The 18,823-nt window shown below is 38.1% G+C and overlaps 1 protein-coding gene across 3 annotated transcripts in view; it reads left to right on the top strand.

The window, feature by feature from the left end:
* Nucleotides 1–18,823, top strand: part of LOC130228898 (apoptosis-inducing factor 3) — a 68,838-nt gene that overhangs the window by 29,916 nt on the left and 20,099 nt on the right. For 2 of the 3 annotated variants that reach the window (XM_056457395.1, XM_056457396.1), the window contains exons 2-5: nucleotides 564–790; nucleotides 12,118–12,331; nucleotides 13,667–13,776; nucleotides 13,901–14,010. In XM_056457395.1, coding sequence (XP_056313370.1) covers nucleotides 760–790; nucleotides 12,118–12,331; nucleotides 13,667–13,776; nucleotides 13,901–14,010 — 465 coding nt within the window. In that variant the 5' untranslated portion in view covers nucleotides 564–759. The remainder of the gene's footprint in view (nucleotides 1–563; nucleotides 791–12,117; nucleotides 12,332–13,666; nucleotides 13,777–13,900; nucleotides 14,011–18,823) is intronic. The other variant, XM_056457397.1, reaches the window with a different exon arrangement.

The following is an 18,823-nucleotide window of genomic DNA, read 5'->3' as shown; positions in this document are numbered from 1 at the left end:
TAGGTTTCAGAAAATTAAAAACTGCTTTTATTCTAGCCGAAATAAAACAAATAAGACTTTCTCCAGATGAAAAAATATTTTCAGACATACTGTGAAAATTTCCTTCCTCTGTTAAACATCATTTGGGAAATAATTAAAAAAGAATAAAAATTCAAAGGGGGGCAAATAATTCTGACTTCAACTGTATACGTTCAAATAAATAAATATATATATATATGTTCATAAAGGTAAAATAAATAAAAAAATTTAACACAGCAGGTATATATTTGCAATTCCAGTGTTTGAAAAAAGCATTCATTTTTGCAATATTTTGAAATATCTGTTGCATATATGACATATTTTATATTTGTGAAATCCAAATATGAACCTGTATGCCATAAATGTAATTTGCATATACTGCCATGTATTAGATTTTTATGTTGCTAGTTTTGGATTATTGTTAGACATGTATTAGATTTGTCACTGACGGCCTAAATTAAGCCTTGTTCTAGCCAATACATCTATATTTAGATGTCTATTAGATTAAACGTTTGGGGGTAAACTGATATGTTCTCTTTTCTCAGGCTGTGTATTATGTACAGTCACTGATCTCTGAGATGGCCAAGTGGGCCAGACAGGCCCAAACCTCCCCCCTGCAGCGCCGTCTCTACCTACTCCAGGCCCAGCGGCCCACCCTTCACATCTGATCTGCCCAGCACTGCTAACACCCAACCTGGGCTTCCCACTCATCGGGCCACCTGGCTTCACTCCGGGCCCACCATGGGAGGATGCCTCTCCAAACCCAAACCAGGTGATGAACACACTTATAATAAAATCACTTAATAATAAGGATGCACAATTATCCATAAATCAGCTGATAGTCAATATTTCCAATATTGAAAAATAAGCCGATGCACTTTGCTGAAAAAAGAATGTGGAAATGGACGTGCATTAATTAAAAGGGATAATTCACCCCCAAATTATTATTCTGTCATAATTTACCCACCCTCTGGTTGTTCCAAACCCATCTAAACATATTTGTTCTGCTGGAAGAACAAGGAAGATAATTGAAATAATGTGATCTCACCAGCTATTTATTGCCATATAAGAAAAAAAATGGGCTCAAATAGATAGGTTGCAAGATCTGTTTGGATATTTACATTCTTCCAAATATGTTCCTTTGTGTTAATCAGCACAAAAACGTTTATACAGTAATGGAATAGCGTGAGGATGAGTAAATTATGGATTTTTCATTTCATTTCATTGAGTAAACTATCTATCTCTTTAATTGTCTACCAGGAGTGATAGCAGTAAATTCAGGTTAGCAATCTGCTCTTTTTCGAGTATAATTTCCCCTGTATGGTCAGCTAGATTCACTGTTTTGGATTGACACCTTGAAATAGTGAACTTTAAAGAATGAAAGAAAGGAATTAGGGCCATTCACACAGAACACAATTCTCCATTCTGATGCACTACTTTTCCATAGTTTTTAAGTAAATACAGAATTGACAGATGTGCTTGACTTTTATGCTTGCATCTTAAATATGAGGCGTTTTTAAGATGCCTTGTCAGTTTAAAAGAATTTCAACGTTTACACCCAGCACTCATCGGTGTTAATTTCAAAGTATTAGACCAATCAGAAGAACTCTATTACAGGGCAATTGTTTTCTGTTTACAGTAGCAAGTTGGCATGACAGCTGTATTATTTTACAGCAACATGGAGGAGAAGGTAAAAAAACATTCTTGAGTGCTTTATCTTGTGTTTTTAGACAAAAAAAGATGCAGTGAATGGCTCCTCAACTCTTATTCTTTACAAAATAGCCTTCCCCTGGGTCCCAGTACCTGTATGATAGGAAAATGTATTATTTAAAGGCATGCTGTGTTACACTAATGAAAATAAAATACATTAATATTAAGTTAGCTCTAATTGGTATCATAAAAATCTAAATTCTGATTTGATATAATATGCTACAGCATATATAAGGGAATACTCAATAAATATATTTTTCTTTGCTAAACTTTCCTAAAATTGCAAAAACAAATAATACATTGGTATCAGCTATCAAACACTAAAGGTGTTAAAAATATTGCCTTATCAGATATGGCCAAAAATTCAATTTTGTGCATCCCTAACTCTCTCCACACACACAATACACACGCACGCACGCACACACACATTTTTCAAGACACTTTATAAAGCTTTATACAGCTTAAAGTGACATTTAAAGGCTTAACTAGGTTAATTAGGTTAAATAGGCAGGTTAGGGTAATTAGGCAAGTTATTGTATAATGATGGTTTGTTCTGTAAACTATTGAAAAAAAATATAGCGTAAAGGGGCTAATAATTTTGACCTTAAAATGGGTATAAAAAAATTAAAAACTGCTTTTATTCTAGCCAAAATATAACAAATACGACTTTATCCAGAAGAAAAAAATAATATGAGACATACTGTGAAATACTCTGTTAAACATCATTTGTGAAATATTTAAAAAAATAAATAAATCAAAGGGGGGCTAATAATTCAACTGTATGTATGTATATTAATATATTAATATATAGGGGTCAGTTAACATGTCTGTGCTATGCTGTTGTGATGTGGCTTTCCTTTAGTGCAGGAGGAATTTTAATGCTCTTAATTGCTCTGTGTTCAAGAGGATTAGACAGTGGAATATGAGTTCAAATGTTTCACAATGTATCGCTGTTTCTCCCGTATGGTAGCTGGGGGGAGGGAGCACCACCGAGGGGCACCAAAATGACTTTCATCTGCCCAAAACTCAGTTGTGAAAGCGTGACCGTGGGTGTTGGATTTCAGAGGGTCAAGAGCGAGGTTGAATGGTCCAAGCCAGACTGTGACCTTTCTGAATTCTGTCACTGTTTGATAAATTACATAAGAAACAATTGTGACTTTAGAGTACGTCTGAGCATCAGGATGTGTTTGTTTACTGATTTTATCGCAAACGACTCTTGCGGTGTGTTTATTCATTAGATTCCCAGTTCCTGTCATTTGGAATACTGTGAGTGTGAATTAATCTGACAAAATTGTGAAAAATTCAGGGTTTCATTTTAGAAAAGTTATTATAGTATGTGTATACAGTGGGGGAAATAAGTATTGACCATTTTCCTCAAAAAAATACATTTCTAAAGGTGCAGATGACTTGAAATTTTCATAGAATGTTGATAATAGCCAAATAAATCAATATATGCAAAAAAACAAAGCTGATTAGCTCACAAATTAAGTTATGTGTAATAAAATGCAATGACAGAGAAAAAGTATCGAACACATGAAGAAAGGGAGTGAAAGCCCAGATGGCAGCTGAAATCTCTCAGTATTTCTATAGCAACCCTCTGGCCTTAATCATTGTAAATGAATATTAGCTGCTTCATCAACATTACCAGGATGATAGAGATGACATTTCAGCAAGACAATGAGCCAAAACACAGCTAGGGAAACTCTCACATGCTTTCAGAGAAAGACAATCAAGCTGAAGAATGGCCCAGCCAATCACCTGACTTGAATCCAAAAGGAAATACAAAATAAATATCACATTTTTACACTCTGTTAGTGTCTGGGGGAAAAAAATCCTACTTGAGCAATGCATTTACAATTCAGTAGTTTAGAGATATTAATCCCAGGAAAAGACATGACGTGTTCAATACTTATTTTCCTCACTGTTTATGGGTGAATGAAGAATTGCAGTAACATTTTGCGTCTCCAAGTTAAACCTTCTATAATTTTTCGAAAACAAGAACTTTTAAAGGTCCTGTGAAATTAAAAGTATGTTTTTTAGATGTTAGTATCAGTATGTTTTAAGGATATCTATAAGCTAGTTTGCTCCGAAACAGTAACAAAATGATATAAACATCCAAATCTTGCTGTTTGTCACCTCATACTTCACTATCTCGTCAAATGGTTTGAAATAAATGTACCCACAATTCTGTAATGAGTTAAATTTGCATTAAAAATCAGTATTTCAAATGTTGCCCTTCTACAAAAATAAACTATGGGATCTTTAATATATTATAATCTCCAAATCCAAATTAATTTGCTTGGCTGAGCTGTAATTACCAATAAAATAATTCTAAAAAATGTAGAGAGAAAACAACAGTGCAAAATACAAATAAATATATAAATAAAAGTATATCTGAGAGAACTGGACCTTTGTAGGCTGCATACAGGAGTGAGATTTTGAGTGTAGTTTCTTCAATTAGATGAGCACGCTCATTAATGATCATCATGTCATATGGTATTTTCTCAGTTCTGACATGAAAAACAAAGGGTCGTCGGCTAGCTTTGAGATGCTGAGTTTCCTTTCCTCCGCTGGCTCAGTCATCTTGCATGATTTTCCATTGATTTTAATTAAGCTTCACTCAGCAGGTGTGAATTCCTGTGTGATTAAGGCATAAGAAGCAGGCCCTCAGCACATTTTTCCAGACACAGAGAAAACCAGAGCAAGATTGATCTGCAGTGGAAGCACATTGCACAATCACCTTCTATAAAGACAGTGTATATTAAAATAATGCTTCCAGTGTTCTTCTCCAACCGATTATTGGAAAGTAATAAGACAGTTAGCCCAAAAATCTAAATGCAGTAATTACCTGCCCTGTCGTACTCAGTGGGTCTCATTCTCTAATAACTGCGTACCTTTTTATGTATTTATAAGCACATCTGAAATTCTCAAGAAAACGTCCCACCTAATTCACAACATGTGTATGCACATCAGTTTGTTCTTAAACTCGTTCTTCTGTTAGTGAATTTGGAGTCTTCTAAATGAGTGCTAGTGTGCATGTTTAATTTGTAATTTGCATATTACATGCTCAAACCAGCTCCATATAAGGGTTGTCGACAAAGTTGCACTCCTCCAGAGAAAGATACTTATGGCACAAAAAAATAATTACAATTACATCCAAAGATGCTTCTCCTTCATTCACTTTTGGCGAATGTAGCCTTGGCCAGGAAGAGTGGATGTCATCGGGCAGTGCCCAATGATCACTGGGTGTTTCAACCCTAAACCGCAACGCCCTCAACGTTGGTGGGTCAGCAGTGGTGGCCAAATCACTGCCCATCAACTCCCCCTGGCTTCCAGCAAAGCTCCTCTCTCCTGCTCCATAACCAGAAAGAAGCACTCTCTGCTGCCTCCCCCATCCTGCGAACAGTTATCTTTCTCTCCCTCCCCATTACCCCAATGGCTGTAAGCATCCTCTATACTGACTGGGCAGGGAATCCTCTACAGCCGACCTCGACTGGAAAGAGTCATGCCTGCCAACCTTTCTTCCTGCAGTCATGCAAGAGGTCCTAGTATTTGGCACTCTTCCTCTCAAATGCTTGCTCACAACCCTTTTCCCATGGGACTGTAAGTTCGATGAGAATGATCTTTTTTGCCTCTTCAGACCACAGTACTGCATCTGACCTCAGGGCTCTCTGGACAACCGGGAAGGGGGATAGCAGTCTTTCCCTCAGGTCTACCTTCATTTCCCATGATTGGACCTTTTGCAGCAGATTGGTTCTTGTTGCTGTGGTTGGTGGCTTTTGACTCGCTTTTACAAACTTAATTGATGGTGTTGCTCTCCCGTGTGATTGGTGTTTCTTGCGTCTCTCTTGCTCCAGGGTGTTAGCGAGTGTCATAAGCACATTGTCATGGCGCCACCTGTATCTACCTTGGGCAAGTGCTATTTTACACCCTGACAGGATGTGTGCCATGGGACCCCTCTCCCCACACAGCTTGCACAATGGGTCCTCTCTTAAGCCACACATGTGCAAGTTTGTTGGAGTTGGGAGCGTGTTATACACTGATCTTAACATGAATGAGATGCGGAAAGGTTCCAATCTCCACAGATCTCCCCATGTGATTTTCCTCTTGGGTAGGTTTTACTTGGCTCATGTTCCCTGTGATGCTAGCTCCACTGCCCTTGCCCTTCGCCCTTCCTCCTCCAGGTTCCGTACCTCCTCCTGGATCAAAGCCCTTCTATCCTTGGATCCCGCCTTCCTCCATTGCTGAATATGGGAAGTTCCAAGACCCTGTCTTCCTGTGCATGGTGTTCCCATGATTTCACGTAGCTTCAACATACTTTCAGGCCATGCTTTAAACTTATCTTATTTTTCGATCTTCCTCGACCATTCCTCTGTCTGCTTCTCTGTACTGCTTACTTTGTTCCTGTCAGTAAGTGAATTATCTAACCACGTCCCGAGGCACTTAATTGGATATTCTTTTAATCGATGGAATCACTTCCCCTTGCACATGCAGCATGACTCTGTTTGTCAGTTTACCTTTCCTGATCACCATGTACCTGGATTTCTTTGGCTTAAACCTCATTCTGGCCCACGTTGCCATGCGGTTCAGAGCAGTTAGTACCCACCTTGCCTCCACATGGGTCGTGGTCGTTACAGTAAGGTCGTCCCAGTAACCTCTTATTGGTGGTTGTCAGATGCCCGATTGCATTTTTGGGCCTCGAGCTTTCTTCCCAGCGGCTGTTATTATAAGGTTCATACCCATGATGAAGAGGATGGGGGAGATTGTACATCCAGTTACGATCCCTTTTCACTGGGTGGTGAAGTGGCCTGTCTTGAATTGTAGCTGGATTCTGCCAAAGTAACTGATGATCAACCCCTTGATGTGCTGAGGGATAAGGTAATGGTCTAGTGCCGCATGGATGAGGGCGTGAGGGATTGATCCGTAGGCATTAGCCAAGTCCAGCCAAACAACAGTTAGGTTGCTGTTGCTGACCTTGGTCTCCTGGATCATCTGGCTAAGAACTCCAGTGTGTTCCAGACATCCAGAGAAGCCTGGGATTCCACATTTCTGGATAGCGGTGTCGATGTATCTATTCTCAGTCATGTATGAGGTCATCCTGTTAGCCAGTACGGAGAAGAAGATCTTGCATTCTACGCTTAGAAATGAGATTGTTCTAAATTGGTCTATGGTTAAGGAGTTCTCTTCTTTTGTTACAAAGCAGTCCTCTGTCCTTTTCCAACACGATGGAATGTTGCCCTTCCTCCAGATACTATGGAACAGCTTCCATAGCCTCCGGAGGTGCACTGGGCACTTCTTATATACCTTATAGGGTGTGCCGCTTGGTCCGGGGCAGAACATGACCTGGCCTTCTTTACCACTTGTTGGATTTCCTTCCAGGAAGGTTCGCTGATGTTGAGCTCCTTTACAGGTGTATCAATGCTGTCGATGTTTGGGTTGGCATTCAGGGCCTGGTTTCTGAAGATGTCATTGTGGGTTTCTCTCAGGAATGCCTCCAGATGTTCTCAGGGGCTGGTCAGCCTTCCAGACTTTGCTTCACCCAGCAGTGTTCTGGTGAATAGGAAGGGGTCTTTGGTGAACTGAGATATTTTGTTCTCCCTTTCCTTCCTTCTTGTCCGAGTACTTTCTGCTCTTCGCAGTCTGCAGAGACGATCTCGGAGTTGACTCGTCAGATCCTTAATGCCTTCCCTTTCATAAATCGTGGATCTTTTGAACTGCTAATTAAGCGCCTTAATTTCTTCCCTTAAGTGATGGATTTCCCTTTCTCTTCTGCTTGGTTGGTGTGCAACCCTAACGTTTGCCTTCTTATCCTCCAATCCAAATCACTCCCTTGCCAGATTGTACGTTATTGCTGTGAGTGTTGACTTTCTGCTCAGCTGTCCCTGCCAGTGTGGCTTCTAGCACTTTGTCAAGGTCGTTGTCTAGTTGGTCCCATTCCTTGGTGTCGCCCATCTTGGGCCATTTAATTCACTCCCTCGCAGGGTGGGTTTGGCTCTTTGGGGAGGTATTGGAAGAGTCCTTCCTGAGGTCTTGAGGTGACACAGGTGCTGAGAGATCTCCAGGGCTATGGGGTTCTTCCTGCCTGGAGCTCTCCTGCATCTCACCAGTTGCTACCACTGTGCATTGCATCTGTGACCCCTCCTTTCCACATTTGGACCTGCCTTGGTGTATTTTAAGGTCTTTTGTGTTTTTGCAGATCTTTCCGCAATAACACTTTACTTCCTTTACCTCCCCAGTTACGTTGTTTTGGTGAACGGTCTCGTTATCCGTGAATCTTTTATCCTAGCCGTTACCATTGTATCCATCCTGTTGAGTCGATCATCCCCCCCTTGGGTGACTCTGGAGGTATTGCTTCGTATAACATTCTGTAGCTTGAATTGGTGGCCTCTTGTGAGTGCTGTGCATGAGGTTGCGGACCTAATACACCCATGCCACATTTTCCTGGAGGTCATCTGTCTCTCCAGAGTCACCAAACTTTCTCGGTTGCCATCCAGCTTTTCCTGGAAGTCACTGGTTGCCCAAAGGTTCATAATTAAAAAAACAAACAAAAGACAAAGAAAAAGAACTTTAAAAATAATTAATGTGAGGGTTTTGCTGTCAGAGGTGGAAGCCAGATTTTTTTTTTTTAAGTTGCATAAATCAATAAAGAATTCCATAAAAGAATAAATAAAGAATGAAGAATATTCCAATAAAGAATATTAGGGATGCTCCGATCAGGATTTTTGCAGCCGATACCAAGTACTGATTCCTTGTCATGGTGATCAGCCGATACAGAGTACCAATTCTGATGCTTCAAGCTTTATAACGCCTAAATAACATTTCCCCTCTAAGTATGGTACTTAAGTGGAAATCTCTCCTTATAAGAAAATAAATGAAGGATGTTGCATATAATCCCTTAAACACGTCTCTTATAACCATTTAGTGTGGACTTGTAATGCTCAGACACAGGTTTACAGAAAATAATAGATAAAACATGTTTTAAAAAAATGGTAAGAAATGGTAAGAAAAGAGAAAGGTAATAGGCCTATAAACTACTGTTTACTGCAATAACTAGGCTTATATTAGAAAAAGTTATATTATTAAATAAGCAAAAAATATTAATTTCATTAATTTTCCAGACCGGTTTTGGTGAACTTCCAATATGATCAAAAACACAGAACCTTCAGTTCTTGTATGTAAAAAGGCCTAAATACATGCAAGGCCATTAAAATATTTGCTCATCTTCAAATCTTGGTAGCAGCTCCAGACAGTCAAAGCAGCTCGATGAGAGAGCGGGGATTTTCTTTACTGCACTATTCATTTAACCTAACAAATATAAAGCTTAGAACATCACTGTGCCTCTCGCAAACTGTTCTCTTGCTCTTTCCTCGCCTGATTTATGGGGTATTTTATCTAATTCACAGCCATCATGGTGCTACTATGAAGAGGCCTATTCGGGAGAATTGCGAGCTTCCGGGAGAGGTTATAGGATTAGATGAGACACTAGATAGCGGCGATCGCTTTGCTCGCGTCACAGCAGCTCAAAACACTGGACATACTGTACAATGGCTGCATTTGCAACAAAGAGGTCATCACTTGCGCGAGTTGTGCCAATAGACTATATAAACTGTATATTTTAGCTGTTGTGATGTGAGCACGGTGATCACTCATGCCCCCTTGCATCATTTACCTCTGCACATGTTGTAGCACTGCTGATGAGTGCATGTGTGTCTTCCTCTGTGTGTAAATTCGTAAACAAACACATTCGATCGGTTCATGAGATCGGCCAGATTGACAAGTACCGATTGAGTTATAAAATGTGATTATCAGCCGATACCGATCTCTGGCTGATTGATCGGAGCATCCCTAATTAATATACATTTGTACATTTTTAAAAAGACAAAATGACATGATTTAAGCGAAAGACACAGTGTTTTGAACATTTGACACATGTAACGCATGATTTGAGCGAATCGCTCGAGTTTAAAAAATCTGAACTTTGCTGAAAATTCACAGCACATTAACCAATTAAGACCAATCAGTTGCAGCTTCTGTGGGAGTTGGTGAAACTCACCAAGCTGGGTGCTTCTCTGATGGACCTCATGGATCCAGACACAACACCACGCCATTTTATAGCCTTCCATAGCATATAAGGTGCAGCTACCCTCTCAACAAAATCCATGCCAGCCATTTTGCAACCAAACTAGAGCGATTTCAGGTTTGTTTTGAAGTGAATTTCATATGCGAATGAAGCAAATTTCATTCACGAATGATCCGAGTAAACTCAAAATATGTGTGATTTATTCTTGCAACGTGTTCAATGTGAACACCCCATAACAGTTACATACCAAGTGTTTGGTATATATGAAATGATAGTGCTAAAACATGTGTAAAAAAGTGTAAAAGTGTAAAAAACAAACCTACATATTTTTTTACTTAAAAAAAATCTTGACTATGAACATTTAGCTTCATGCACAAATGTTCATGAAACTTTATTAGGGGCCGATCATACCGAACATGCTCTTCCGTTCTGAGAACGCGAGGCGCACTGCACTGCCTTATTTTGTTTACAAGAAAAAAAGAAGTGCACTGCGGTTTTTATGTCACTAGGCAACCACTAAATAAGCTGCGTATTGTGCACGAGCACTGCTGTTGATATTGTTATAATTCATACATTTTCTTTTTGGCTAAGTTCTTTATTAATCTGGGGTCGTTACAGCAGAATGAACCGCCAACTTATCCAGCATTTGTTTTATGCAGCGGATGCCCTTCCAGCTGCAACTCATCACTAGGAAACACTTACACCCTTATTCACACACACACACATACACTACGGACAATTTAGCCTACCAAATTCACCTGTAACACATGTCTTTGGACTGTGGGGGAAACCGGAGCACCCGGAGGAAACCCAAAGCTCGAACCAGCGACCTTCTTGCTGTGAGGTGACAGCACTACCTACTGCGCCACTGCATCGCCCATTGTTATAATTGTAATATTTAAAATATGTGTGATATTCAAGATTTGTTTGAAAATCATATAATATAATATGATTCAAGATTCATACAGAATATGATAAGATGTTAAAGTCATACAGCTCCGGATAACTTGGCCATTAGTAAAGCATTCAAAAAAGACCCCTTTCAACGCAAAAAGTGCTTTTGGTGTGATCAACCATTCAGCAAATAAGCTGACTGAAAATACAAATTTATGGACCATCACAAATAGCGGATTTCCCAGTAACGACTGTAAACAAATCAGCCCTGAGCTCTCAAATGGTGTTTTAACAGGCATTATATAAAAACTAAGGCCATCTAACATGGCCACCGAAGTATTTTGCATAAGTTCACACTAACAGATAATTTACAGAATAAAAAATGTGCTCGGCCTCAGAACGCTCCCCTCCTAAAATTAAGTAGGAATCGAGTTTAAAGGTGTGGAGTCAGGATGGCGGAGGGATACTGTAAAACAAAACAAGTAAAACAGGAAATTCGCTGGGACCATTGTTTTTGTTTGCATCCCTCAAAATGGTCTATAGGGGTATGTTCTTATGCTGATCAGATAATAGTACGATTTTCAATGATAAATTAGCATGGTCAAATTATATGTGTATGCTCCTCCCGAAATGTGTTTTTAGTGATGTTTTATAAACAAATTTCGGGAGGAGCACGCGCAGAAGTTTCAGTATCAAATACGTCATGGACAATTATTCTATTATCCAATCAGTTCTTGACCAAACCCCTATATATACCAAAGCTGTCTTACCTGCAGTATCTTACAACTTTAGCATCCCTCCACCACCCCGTCACCTCACCTCTTAAGCATTTCAATCCCGGGGGGAGCGTTCTGGGGCCGGGCTAGATACTTCGGTCGAATCCCAATTCCTCCCTGTTTCCTGATAAGGGGAATAACTCAAGTTGGGGTGTCTTCCCTGAGCTCAGAGCCCTCTCCCCGGACAGCACGCCAAATACGCTTTATTCTGAAATGATTGCAAGTGTGAACTCGTGAAAAACATCACTTTCTCCAAAATTCTCCAAATGCAAATAAAGTAGCAAACATTCATGTAAAACGGGTGCTCAGAGCCTCAAATGGTAGTGGTGTTCTAAAAAACCTGAAATCATTGAAAACAAGTGAAAAAATATGCTAAGTTCAGGGCGGGAAAAATGCTTCGGTGTACACGCGCCCTCAACATTTTATTTTTTCAAAAATACAGTGATCTGTAGTTAAATATGGTGACATACAGTATAATACACAAAATACTTTTTATGTAAATTCTAATGCAATGTACTAAACGGCTGCAATTACAGACAACAATGGATCGATTATGAATTTAGACTGAACTAATCGACTAGCTGTCTGAAGCCATTGTATTTTATTTAGCATAATTTATATCATGCACTTATTTTGCAGTAGAGGTCAAAGTTGAGCTCACTCTTTTGGACAAAGAGAAGGAGGTGGACCTGATGTCTCCAAATGGAAAGGCCAGCCCATTTTCAGAATGCAGACCCAATGGATCTCTGGGACACTGTTCGGATGAGGACAGCATGACACTGCGGCCACAGCGGAAACACAGAGATTACATAGAAGCATCTGTCTGCCACATAAAAGACCTTGAGAATGGACAGTAAGATCTGTACAGTACTGATTTTGCATATGCCTGTATGTTTGAATGCATGTTTGTGAAAAAAGTCTGTTTTGCAGAACACTCTTAAAAATGAATTTCATGAATTATTGACCTTATTCTGGATAACGAAAGTGTGCTCTTTTTGCGATTGTTTTAAAACTTCAGATTCAGTTACCTATTGGAAAAATTACTAGAAATAATAAATGGCAGAAAACGGTCAAACTACTTGCTCTACAAACAAGTGTGTTCATGACTATACTTAAACTAAAAATAAAATAAAAACAGTTTGCAACATCAAGCAGTATAACAAACTGTTGAAACGTCTAAAAAAAAATCAATGGAAGTGAATAAGATCGGAAGTCTCGAGTCAAAAGAAATTTGCAATCGATACTCGTACATGAAGTATAAGGTTAATATTGTGCTTTAATAACGTTGTATGATGTCAAAAAACTTTCTTTTTAATTGAAAAGAACATTTGTAAAGACTTTTTCTAGTACAAGGATTCTTTTGTGCATTGAAAAGATTTTTATTAATGTTAAAAGTTCTTAATGGAAAAAATATGCCCAATACATAACATTTTAAAAATGTCAGTAGATCCATTTGTTACACACACACACACACAAGTAAAATAATTTTAATCATTTAATTTTTAAAAATGTTGTTTTTTTAATATTTGCATTTTTGGACAAAAGTATGTTATGTTAAAGGGGATCTATCATGCAAAAATCACTTTTGCCAAACAGTTGTGTGGCAACAGTTCAGCAATAAAACCAGCTTCTAATGGTAAAAATGTATTAATTTTATTTTTATAATCACACTTCATAAAAACTGCCTGCAGAAACACTCTTATTGACATTCTCCTTGTATGCATGTCATCAGAGGGGAAAAGCCCTGCCTATTAGTGACAATCTCTCTAGCATAGGATGTTAGTCTTGTTTTTGAATCAGCCACTATGCTGACACACAGGCATTTGTAGCTCCGCCATCTTTTGAAAAGACACAATCTCATTTGAATTTAAAGTGACAGTCACCAAAATGGCACAATTAGGAACAAAGCCTAAAAGAGGCAGTTTCAAAAGGTTATAAAACATTATTTGTGGGCTAATGTGAATTTTTTACATACACACTCTAGGGACATCAGAGACATCTAAATAAAAAAGGGCATAATAAATCCCGTTTATTGAGCACAAATTATCAATACTTTAGTTAGTTTTCCAGAAACATAAAGATTGTACATTGTTAAGCTGATTAAATATGTTTAAAGCCAACTATCTTTTGAATGCATCAATATTGGACATTGCAGGATAGATCATATATATTTTGTGTTGTTTATCAGAATGCGTGAGGTGGATTTGGGGGCAGGTCGGGCTCTGCTCATTAAGGAACATGGGGAATTCTTTGCCATGGGACACAAGTGCCCACATTATGGAGCTCCACTGGTTAAAGGTGAGGGACGTCTTGTGGTCCTCTCCATTCCAGAGATCAACTGTTTTACCTGAAAATTTTTGGTTGTGTTTTGTAAAACTGTTCTTTCAGTAATAGTGTGTATTTAAATGCATTTCTCCTGCAGGTGTGCTATCAAAAGGGCATGTGCGATGTCCATGGCACGGGGCATGTTTTAACATCGCTACGGGGGATATTGAGGATTTTCCTGGACTGGACAGTTTGCCTACCTTCCAGGTAACACGTTTCTCTTCAACATTGACCTTCACTGGGCCATTTTCCATCCAAAGATGTAAATTAGACTTTCAGTATGTGCAACTGGAATATCGCATAAAACATTTGTAAATAAAGCAGCATTGCCATTCAAAGAGTCAAAGAAGGGATAATCGTCACTACCTGATAGACTGGTGCTCTTTTGGAGTGTAGACACTAGGGTTGGATAATGTATTGAATAATTGTTTATGCAATAAAAAGTATCTGCAATAGTCACATTGCAGAATTAGATTACATATTAAAAGATATTAGATATTATTAAATATATACATTTTATTATTTATACAATGATGACCATGTTATTTTATGTTTGATTGTTAAATTTCTGTTTTTGAATAATGTTAGACTCCCCAGACAACCATAAATTACTGTTTATTTGACTTTTATTTTTGCTCTATATGCTTGCAGTGTATATTATCATTTATGCAGATGCACTGCATTGAAAAAGACTTGATCATCCCAGTCAATCTAAATTAATAAAATCTTCCCAAATAGAGCTATTCAAATTATCTGGTGTAACTATATTCATATCGCTATATGTATCGCAGCAAAAGAAAATATCACAATGTCAGATTTTTCCAATATCATGCAGCCCTAGTAGACACTCAGGACAGTTCAGGAGGTAATAATACTGAACCTCTTTGATGATGGCCTTTGACTCAGGGATTTTTGAATGACCAAAACTACATTTCAGATGTTGTGCAATGTGGCCGGCCCACTGGTTTGGCCATTAATGCCATTTAATTGATCCCATTTTATCAACAGTTAAAACTAATAATAAACTATTAATAAAACAGTTAAAACTATAAACTAACTAATAAATCATATTACCTTTTTGAGGGCCATGCTGGAATCAATTGCGTTTCCATCATAGTTTATTTTTTTTTTTTTTTTTTTTTTTTTTAAATTTGTTTATTAAACTTTTCAGATATAACATAGTATTTTTACAGAGAAATTTAAACAAATATTATTCCCACCCCTACCCTCTGCATAACATAAGTTGAAATTACATTTATCATAAAAAAAATAAATAAATAAATAAAAAAAAAAAAAAATAAAAAAATTATTACTCATGATAACAACAAAATAATAATCAAATAAATAGAAACAGTTTAGTAAATAAAATGAATACATTATAAAGAATAAAAATTAAATAAATAAATAACTCAAAATTATATTAAAAAATGAGTCCTCGGATATTTATAAAGTACCTAGTCATGTGATATGCTCAGAAAAAAAAAGTCTAAATGGATCCCATGTTTCAGAAAAGGCCCTAGTATTGCCATTTATTGTAAACCTAATTTTTTCCAAGTGGATGAAGCTCATTGCGTCCCGCAACCAGCTGTCAAAACTCGGAGGGAATCTTTGTTTCCATAATAACAGAATACAACGTCTTGCTAACAGTGTCAAAAATGCAAGGGCATTTGCAGTACGGCTTGATAACCCTACTAAATTCTGGGAAAGTCCAAAAAGTGCAATAAGAGGGCATGGTTCGATGTGTATCTTTGTCACAGAAGAGAAACACTTGAAAATTGATAGCCAAAAAGAAGTGATTGATGGGCACAGCCAAAACATATGTATTAAGTCTGCAGGTGCTTGATTACACCGGTCACATATAGGATCCACGTCTTGAGTTATTTTTGCCAATCTCACTTTTGTCCAATATATACGATTAACAAATTTTAATTGGATGAGGCTATGTCGTGCGCAGATAGAGGAGGTATGAATGCGGGACAGAATCTGGTCCCACGTATCATCCTCAAATGTAAGATTGAGGTCTGACTCCCATTGTTGTTTAATAAAGAAAAGAGAGGTAGTAGAAAAAGAGGAGATCAGCCTGTATAAAGTAGACAGTATACCTTTTTTATCTAAGGGTACTTCAAAAATTTGGTCAAGTTGAGATTTTGGTGGAAGGTTCGGAAAATCTGGATATGAGTTTTTAACAAAGTTTCTAATTTGTAGGTATCTGAAGAAATGAGTGCTAGGAAGAGAAAATTTTTGTATTAATTGTGAAAAGCTGGGAAAAATATTATCAATATAAATATCATTGACAGTGGATATTCCTGCTCTCTGCCAAATATTAAATGCTTTATCGTTAAGTGATGGGGGAAATGCAGGGTTATGGTTAATAGGTAATACCAAGGGAAGACGTTGAAGACCGAAATGATTCCGAAGTTGAGACCATATTCGTAATGAGTGTCGGACAATGCAGTTTCCAAAGGGACATCGTGAGATGGCGGTGAGGGGACCACAAAGTAATGCGGCCGGAGAGGCTGGTGAACAAGACCCTACCTCTATACTGACCCAAGCCGGAGTCCAGTCACAGAGCCCGAAGTGGCTCTGAAACCAGAAAAGTGTGGGATGTATGTTTGCAGCCCAGTAGTAATGTAAAAAATTAGGAAGAGCAAGCCCACCTTCAAGCTTCGGTTTCTGCAGTACTTCTCTCCGTATTCTGGCCGTTTTTTTATTCCAAATAAAGGAAGAAATATGTTGATTTAAAATCTTAAAAAATGATTTGGGTATGAAAGTGGGAACGCACTGGAATAAATAAAGGAATCTGGGTAAAACATTCATCTTCACTGTGTTTACTCGACCAGTCAGTGACAGAGGGAGAACTGACCATCGTATGAAGTCTTCCTGAATTCGCAGGAGAAGCGCAGTGAAATTAGCTTTAAAAAGTTCTGTGTATTTACGAGTAATTGTTATGCCTAAGTATTTAAAACTATGAGTGGCCACTTTGAGCATTGAAATACTTGGGGGTAATTTAGAAGTAGGAAAATTTATCGGATATATCTCACTTTTATTTATATTTAATTTATAGCCAGAGAAAAGACTAAAAGATTTTATAATTCTAAGGGCTTCGGGTAAAGAAACATCCGGGTTTGACATGTAAAGTAACACATCATCAGCATATAGTGAGATTTTGTGGTCTGTGCCAGCTCTCCCAATGCCTTGTATGGTCTGCTCAGTACGAATGGCAATCGCCAAAGGCTCGATTGCCAATGCAAAAAGCAGTGGTGAAAGCGGGCAGCCCTGTCTTGTACCTCTTTTCAAAGGAAAGTTTGAGGAAGCTATCCGGTTTACGCAAACTGAGGATGTTGGAGAAGAATATAAAAGTTTAATCCAGGATATGAACTTATTACCAAAGCCAAATTTCTGTAATACATAAAATAAGTAATCCCATTCCACGCGGTCGAAGGCTTTCTCTGCGTCGAGCAAGAGAAGAGCCTCCGGTTGTTGAGAATCAGAAGTATAAATTATATTTAATAATCTTCTTATGTTGTGTGACAATAATCTATTTTTAATAAAACCTGTTTGATCGTCGTGTATAATTGTAGTTAAAACAGATTCCAAGCGCTTTGCAAGCATTTTAGCTAGAATTTTTATATCTACATTTAAGAGACTAATGGGCCGGTAAGATCCACATTCAAGTGGGTCTTTGTCTTTTTTTAAAATCAAAGAGATACTGGAGTGTCGAAGGGTTGGAGGTAGGCAGCCCTTATCAAAGGAGTCTACAAGCATATTTAAAAAAGGCGTTTTAAGTGTTTGAGAAAACTTTTTAAAGAATTCTGCAGGGAATCCATCGGGTCCAGGACTCTTACCATTTTGCATATTCTGAATAGCTAGAGTTATTTCTTCAGAAGAAAAAGGCAATTCTAATTCTTCTCTCATCGTGTCTGATATAGTAGGTATGGACAGCTGTTCAAAAAAACTCTCCATAAGGAATCCCGAGGTTGGGGGTTCTGAATTGTATAGCTTAGCATAATAATCTTTAAAATGAGCAGAAATATCTACAGGATTGATAATCAAATCACCAGCAGGGGAGCGGATCTGAGAGATTAAATTTTGAGCCGATTTTTCTTTTAATTGAAATGCAAGAAGTTTATTTGGCTTTTCCCCATATTCAAAAGACTTTTGTTTAGACTTAAGCAGTAACTTCTCAGCTTGGTGAGTTGATAATATATTAAAATCAGACTGCAGTTTCAGTCTCTCTTTATATATCCCAGGATCTGGAGAGATTGCATAGGTCGAATCAAGCTGAAGGATTTTGATGGACAGTTCTTCTAAATTCTTTCGTCGTTGACGGTTTATATAGGCTGAGTGAGAGATGATTTGCCCTCGCATATAGGCCTTCAGGGCTTCCCAAATCATAGATGGTGAGGTCTCTGGCACTGTATTTATGTCCGAGAAAGTATCTAAGTGAGTTTGTAATATATTACAAAACTCTTTATCAGACAGAAAAAGGGGGTTAAATCTCCAACTTCCAGAATGTAGCATCTTATTCTGAAATCTGATAGACAGTGTAAGTGGGGCGTGGTCTGATATAACAATACTGTTATATGAACAGTCCTTCACATTAGATAGCCACTTCTTGTCTAAAAAAAAATAATCAATGCGGGAGTAACTGTGATGGACATGTGAAAAGAAAGAATACTGTCGTGCTGAAGGGTTAAAAAAGCGCCATACATCGACTTGACCACAAGTGTTTAGGAGCAACTTAAGTTTAGTAGCCATTTTAGAAGATTGAATAGGTTTTATGGAAGAGCGATCCTGTAAGGTGTTCAGAGTACAATTAAAATCACCTCCCATAATAAGACAGTGTGTATTCAAATCAGGAAGTAAAGAAAATATTTTCTGGGCAAAGTGTTCATCGTCATAGTTCGGTGCATATATATTGGCCAGTGTAACAGGTGCGCCATATAGAACACCTGAAACAATTACATATCTTCCCCCAGGATCAGTTAAAATATCTGAAGGGGAAAACTGAACACATTTG

Source organism: Danio aesculapii, chromosome 5 (assembly GCF_903798145.1).
Source record: "Danio aesculapii chromosome 5, fDanAes4.1, whole genome shotgun sequence".
NCBI lineage: Eukaryota > Metazoa > Chordata > Actinopteri > Cypriniformes > Danionidae > Danio > Danio aesculapii.
The sequence above is the reverse complement of the archived record's forward strand: the minus strand, read 5'-3'. Positions and strand labels throughout refer to the sequence as shown.